The sequence below is a fragment of the Asparagus officinalis genome, chromosome 4, assembly GCF_001876935.1.
Source record: "Asparagus officinalis chromosome 4, Aspof.V1, whole genome shotgun sequence".
In the NCBI taxonomy this organism is placed as follows: domain Eukaryota; kingdom Viridiplantae; phylum Streptophyta; class Magnoliopsida; order Asparagales; family Asparagaceae; genus Asparagus; species Asparagus officinalis.
The window spans coordinates 135,943,405-135,950,717 of NC_033797.1; the positions used below are offsets into that span (position 1 = coordinate 135,943,405).

Genomic DNA, 7,313 nt, shown 5'->3' on the forward strand with positions numbered 1-7,313 from the left:
GGGCTACGCGTCGGAGGATTTTGGGCGCGGATCGTCTTCTAGCTGTTGCGAGCGGAAGAGAGGTTAGTTTCTTAAAAGTTAGTGAAGTTGTTTTTGAGAGATTTTAGCTAGTTTTTGTAGTTTAGTTACTTCATGGAGATAATTTATTATTATTATTATTATTATTATTATTTGGGAATTTTTTCTGTTGGTGGTAAATTTTGCTTTAGATTTAGTGATTTGCAATTGCAGGGGGCAAAAAGAGTTTTGGCTAGATTCTGATGCGCTATATGTTGATTATTTTAGATCAATTAACAGAACACTATATAACGAAAGAGCTCCTAGCTAGCACATTGTATTTTCATCGAAATGGTATGGAGTAACGAGAAGATTGCATAATCAATCAAGCAAATTGGTTTGTAGAAAGCAAAATTGGAGCTTGGGAAGAATTAGTGAGCAAGACTAGTGCTATAATTAATTTATAACATGGCCTAGATTTATCTATCTTGCTTATCTCTGATACTTTGCTCTTTCTTGTGAGATTATAGGTGTAGGAACGTGAGAATTATTTTTATTGTTTGCTGACTTCCAATTCACTTGGGTGGATCTGTGGAAATTGGTTGAAGCGTGATTGATGTGTCTAGGAAAGGAAAAGAACATCTGAAGGTGGAAAGCTAATTTAAAGCTTATGTTAGGTATGTTATTACTAGAAAGATATGCATGTTTTACTGTGCTATATAAGTCTTTGGAGTTGGATGGGTCTGGTTGCCCAAGATTTCGATGTAAACGACGAAAGAGCTTTTTCGAGATGGAAGTCCGAAACCTACTTTAACCAAAACAGGCACTTTACTTTTCATCTAGATGGCCAAAATCAAATCTAACTTGACCTTGACCCAATTCATTTTACTCACAATTATCATTGGATTGTTCTAGATCTGATTTAAGAATTTTGAGACGTCCATCCGTGATAGAAGACGACAAACTAAATCTCTGTTACTTGTACTTGCATGTCCGGTACCTTTTGGGAGGTGCATGGTTGTCTATCTTGCCATAATCCTCTGCCATCATAATAGCATAGATTCCCAAACACGTTTATGTTTTCTTTTCATTCAAGCCCATAGGATCTAGACCTACAGGAATTTTTTTTTTTTGATTTTTGGTTTGTGTCTAGTTTTGATTCTACTTAGTTTTTGATGTATGATGGTCCATGGATAACGAAATGCACAGACTGAACCATTATGTTCATGTCATTGGGTGAATGCTGATGGAAAGAATGATGTTCTCCTAGTTGATTTTGCATATCGAGGAACTGTTTAATGAAGTATCTGTAATATCTTGGACTTTCTTCTCTGATTTCAGATCAGATGAATATCAGTTAAGGTGTTTGACAGCCAAAGGTACAAAATTGGTTTGTACATGAACTTCTGTATTCTTTGCTTGAGTGATTGGCTACTTACTCAATATGATCTGGATTGGAACATAATAGATCTGAGCCTGAAGTTGTGGTGTAATGATTTTCATTGTTTCTAATTATAATCTTGACAGATAATGTTATGACTTGCTTTGTGGGGGTGAAAGTGGACTATCAATTTTAATCAATTGTCATTGGGTAATCAAGATTATTGGGTGCTTTTGTTTAAGAAGATAACTTCATTGTCAAATCTTGCTTGACATAGGCTCTGTTTGGCAAAACTAGCTGAAAGCTACGAGATTATAGCTGAAAGCTGTTAAGCTAGCTTGACTAGAGTTGTTTGGCAAAAGTAGCTGTACAACTAGTTTAAATTTGTTAAATGACTAAAAAAGACATGCAATATTATTGATATAAAATTAGAATTATTAGGGGCAAAAACGAAAAAAAAAAAAATTTGGCAGCTCCTTCCCAAAGACGAACGCTACTTGAGGTAGTTTTCCAAAAGCTACTTGCAAAAGACACAATCTTCAAAATAATCTCCTTCTATTTTTGGTCACCAAACAGCTCTACTAGCTTATTGACCAAGTCAATAAGACACAAGCTCTTAGATAAGACACTTTTTTTGGTTGTCAAACAGTGCCATAGTCCCCACATTGTCATATTTGTTTGTCTGGGCTCAGTGATTAATATTCTTCATAACATGAGAAATAATTGTGCTGCCTCATCATCCTTATGTCGTAAATCTGGCTGTAAGGGATCATTGTCTCAGTTACATCTTTAAAGACACTGGTACCCATGATCTTGACTTGCCAATGCTTGCTATGCTTAAGGCCTCACTAGATCTTTTTGATGTGCGCAAATGCCCATGGAATTAAAAGGCATTTGCATATATCACATCATAATTTTAGTTGACATGACAAAGAACATGTTTATTGAATTTCCTTTTTCATCTTCTTCTGAATTTCAGTACTGTTTTCGTTGAACCCTTATGAGTTATGATGCCGTCGAAGGATGGTGTCCAACATATATGCTCTTTGATTATGTTCTTTTGAGCAGTCAATCATGAAGCTTATTCTATTTGAGCATCTTCATGTCCTAGAAGACACTGACAAGGAGAATCTCAAAAGTTCTTCAAGTTTTTATCTCAGTAACTTTTTTGTTTTTGTGAGGAGATTCTCATGCACAACTTAAAAGATAAAACTTCATAATTCTGTTATAGCTCAACTATTCATAAATGTGGGTTTAATTTAACAATATAAAATTGGAATGTTCTAACCAAACCTTAAACCTCAAGATGCTACAGGTAAACACTAATCTTTTTCCAGCCACCTTCCTTCATATCTTCTCCTTGTTTAGAAAAATGGTCTAATAGTTTTGTTTTTTTACTACATTTTTTGTATACAACTTTTGTGTTTTCCCATCTATACTTCTGAGCATCTTACCATCAGGACCAGTTAGCAAAATGCGGACTGCAAAGTTTATTGTTTATACTTCTGTTGAACTATTAATCCATCAAGTCCTTAACTTGCTAAGCAAATTTACAAAATCAAACTTGTGAGTGTTCCTTGAATTGTTGGAACAGTCAAATACATGAGTTTTGAGCTATTTCATGACTTGGGTTTTGAACTATTATGTAATACAAAAATGGGGACTAAGAAGGTCTTTTTATTTTTCAATCAAATTATTTAAGGTCTTTTTATTTTTCAATCGAATTATTTATCTGAAAATTATACTTGTTAATTTTCAAAGCAAACACACAAATACACATGCACATGGACCTTGGGTCTTTGAAAACAATCATGTATTTGACTGGATTTGGACTGGTATATAAATTGGAAAATTCTTGGCACCTGAGCCTAAGAGATTGTTGCGTACCTACTGAAGCAGCTCCCACCATCTTCTTCTACTTTGAGGTGTCTCATTGAGCAATTGAAGGTATTACAAATGTGGAAATGATGGTAGTCTATTCTTTTGTTTGACAATTTATTTGCAGGTGTGCCATGGACTGAGGAAGAGCACAGAATGTTTTTACTTGGCTTGCAAAAACTCGGAAAAGGCGACTGGCGAGGAATATCCCGCAATTTTGTGATATCAAGAACACCTACACAAGTGGCTAGTCACGCACAAAAGTACTTCATCCGTCAGACCAATACAAATAGAAGAAAGAGGAGATCCAGCCTCTTTGACATTGTTCCTGATGAAGTTAGTCCCCCCTCTCTCTTGTAGATGTTCATGTTCACATATTTGAATAACACAAACGTTACTTGTTTTGTTTTCATCGTAAGGCTAATTAGCACTTACATGCCTTATAGTTTATCCTACGTTGCTTTTATACACCCTAAAGTTCAAGTTCTTAAAGTTGGCACTTTAGTGCCTTCAGCTATGCAAACTTAAGCATATTCCCTTGAATATTCCAATTTGATATTCACATGCTAATTTTAAAACTTTTTAACACTTAACTATTATTGAATTTACTGTTAAACCCTATGTTGCATGGGTAGGGCTGCGGGTATACGACACGACAAATTTGTAAAAGGTAGGGTACGGGGACACGACTATAAATATTTATGTACACATATATTATATATTTGAATTAATAATTTATAAAAGAACAAGGATCTAAATTAAAATTCCTATAATATTTTTATTTCTTTTATTAATTGGATTATAATCACAAGCTTTTGAACTAGACATCTAAATTACCCTTCCAAATCATAATTCAGAATCTGACTTATGTCCGAGGAGTTCAAGAGGTTGGATGTGAAGTGTAAGATATATATCTAAAAAATGTATGACTGCTGTTTTAAATTAAAACATGTATTGTCTAATTGAGTACATGCCTCAAAAAAATGTATTCAAATATGTGAGGAGTGTCCAAAGAGTTAGAGTACAGCCTTACCGGTACGTGTTCGATACGGTATGGCTTTAGATTAGAAGTACCTAGGTAACATAGGTTGAGCCTAACCTAATTTTATTTGTGCCCAATTCTATTTAATTTTATTTAAACCCCTATTCTATTTTAAATGGAATTGGGATAGGTTTAACATTAAATTTTACAAACATTAAAGGTCAAAAACTTCCAAGAATGAGAATGCAAGTATCACATGGGAATATTTAGAGAAGTATTATCATGTGTGCATAACAAAATGTATTAATGTGCCAATTTTAAAAACTTCAGGGTATATAAGTGCTGTTAGAAACAAGTGAGGGTATACAAGTGTATAGTAGGGTAAACTTCAAGGTTTTTAACTGTTAATTGGTCTAATCTTAATGGCATAATTTGACGTTTCTCTACTATTCATCTTTCTCAGGCTGCTGAGTCTCAGTTCTTTCCTGTGAATGATCAAGAATCAGATAACCATGACAATGCTCCATTGCCACCTCCAAACATGGATGAGGAATGTGAGTCAATGGATTCTAACAATTCCATTGATGGAGAGGCAACTATCCAGAACCCCGAACCTTCACAGTGCACTTACACAACCCAAGAAACTTTGCAGTGCATTTACCCTGTCATGTATCCTACATTTCTCACTCCGGTTTTGCCATATCCATTGCCTCTATGGACATGCTCCACCGCAGATACTGCAGAGAAGCGCACACATGAAGTTTTGAAGCCAACTCCTGTACTTTCCAGGGCACCTATAAATGTTGATGAACTCTTGGGCATGTCAAACTTAAGCATCGGAGAACAGATTGTTGATAAACCATCCCCACTCGTGAAAAATTCTATTCGAGACTCAGGTAGACAATCTGCTTTTCATGCCAAACCGCCGTCAAGTGGCTCAACCGTGAAATCAAGAGTCCGTCGTGAGATCAGTATACGTGGGCCCTAATACTGAGGTCTGACGTATGATGTTTAAGCATCATCTTGTTACTAGCGGGTGCTTTATAACTGTAATTTCTGTATTATGTTATTCATATGTACGTGTATGCGAATGCTGTTGTATGTGACAGTAGTCACGGCTGACTCATAAAAGTGGCCAAGTTATTCTTGATTCTTTTCGTTTCTGGTTTGTGTACTTGCTAACATGCTTTACTTGTCCGAATTAATTGGTTGAACTATTCTGCACGGCGGTTGCTGTGGGTAGTAGAGTTGGTGGCACTCTCGTTATTTATGGCTTTTATTTTTTTATTTTTATTTTTATTTTATTTTTTTGCCTTCTCCGGATAACCCTGCTTGAGATATCTCTACTCTATAGTCTTATGACTGGTAATTTTATGTTCCAGACTTTGTGATTAATCCTAAAGTAATTATTAAAAAGATGGTATGATAGTCCTGCAATTTCTTCAAGTTACACTTTGTGAAGATCATCATATCTGAACTGTCCAATAAAATAAAAGCTTATTTTTTTTCCCCACATTGATAACCTATGGTTCTAACACTTGGATATCTTAAAGTTTCAATCTCGTTTCATTTTAAAGATTTATGTCACCAACAAGGGAGTAAAAAGTGTTGTTGGGGAGTAATCAGGCCCAATTTAGTGTTTTAATGGGTCTAAGTAGAGGCTAGGAATCAATTTTAATCCAAAAGTTAAAACAACTAAGTATTTATCCTAACTCATATTTTAAACTCTATCGGTACTGTTTCTTATCCTATCTAATATGGAACTATACTCACATGCTAGTAACCTCAACAAAATGAACCGAAATCTCATACAATTTAACAAAGTTGAGATATCAATGCTGGCTTAAGGTTCACTGCACTATGAATATCAAATTCCGCGAAGAAAATTTCCAAGCTTGGTATGACAGCGAAAAACCAAGATTTCACTTTCACGACAAAACTAGTCGTACTAATTAGCGGGAGAATAACATGAACCACTATGGTGAATCGGTGATCCAAAGCACAATATGGGCATGTATTTAGATAAATTTAATTATTATATTAAAGAGCTAGAGCTATCATCAAATCCCCATCCGTAGACACTAAAAAATACCAAGAAACGAAGGAGGGTCGAACCTCGCTACAAGCACGACGATGGTCGTCACAACAACGAACCTCAGCCTCAATTCATGAAGTTTGTCTCAGCTAAATAGGACAAATAGTGTGGAGAAGAACTTGAAAAAAAAACAGATTTTTGGTCATAAGTCGACTCATGCACATGCATACGTCGACTTATGGTAAGTCGACTTATGTTTGTGTCGTAAGTCGACTTATGATCTGCTGTGGATTGTTGATTTTGGGCTCTGGCAAGTCGACTTATCAGGTTTGACAAGTCGACTTATGATCTCTTCTCCTGTTATCGTTTTTCGCTCTGCCAAGTCGACTTATGCAGACTGATAAGTCGACTTACGACGGGTTTTTTTGGAAAGTTCAGGTTCCTATTTGCAGTCGGTTTGGGTTTCTGTTTTGGTATAAATACCAATACGATTTGAGGGTTTTGTAGGAGCATATTTGGGGATTTTGGAGCACAGAAAAGAGAGATCTTTCTGAGCTATTGGTTAGGGTTATTGGTTGAGAGGTTGAGAGATTTGTTGGTGAGATTAGTTGATTCATTTGAGCGATTTGTAATCTCAATTTGTACTCTCCTTCTTTATTAGTGGAAACCCTCCCCCTTCTTGCCCTTTGAGCGATTTGTAATCTCAATTTGTACTCTCCTTCTTTATTAGTGGAAACCCTCCCCCTTCTTGCCCCGTGGACGTAGGCAATTGCCGAACCACGTTAAAATTGGTGTTTGTGTTTGTGCTTTGATATTTGGTTGTGTTTGGCCTTCTTTGATCGGCGTTTGTTTTGGTTCCTCGGCGCCGCCGTCCGTGTCAACAAGTGATATCAGAGCTCGGGCTACGCTTGGGCTATTTGGAGGAGTAGATTGCTTTGGAAGTTCGTCTAGGGCTTCGTTTGGTGATAAAGGTGAGATCTTTTTGGTAAAAATCTCGTCTTTTTCAGTTTGGATCTATTTCTCGTTTGTTTCCGCATTGG

General features: G+C 36.1%; 1 protein-coding gene across 1 annotated transcript; it reads left to right on the top strand.

Annotated features, from left to right (window-relative positions):
* On the top strand, positions 2 to 5,401 carry LOC109839358 (transcription factor MYB1R1-like; the record flags this gene model as incomplete). Its single annotated transcript, XM_020407787.1, has 3 exons — positions 2 to 62; positions 3,384 to 3,592; positions 4,702 to 5,401. Coding segments are annotated over 3 exons (795 nt in total), but the record flags the coding sequence as incomplete, so codon positions are not given.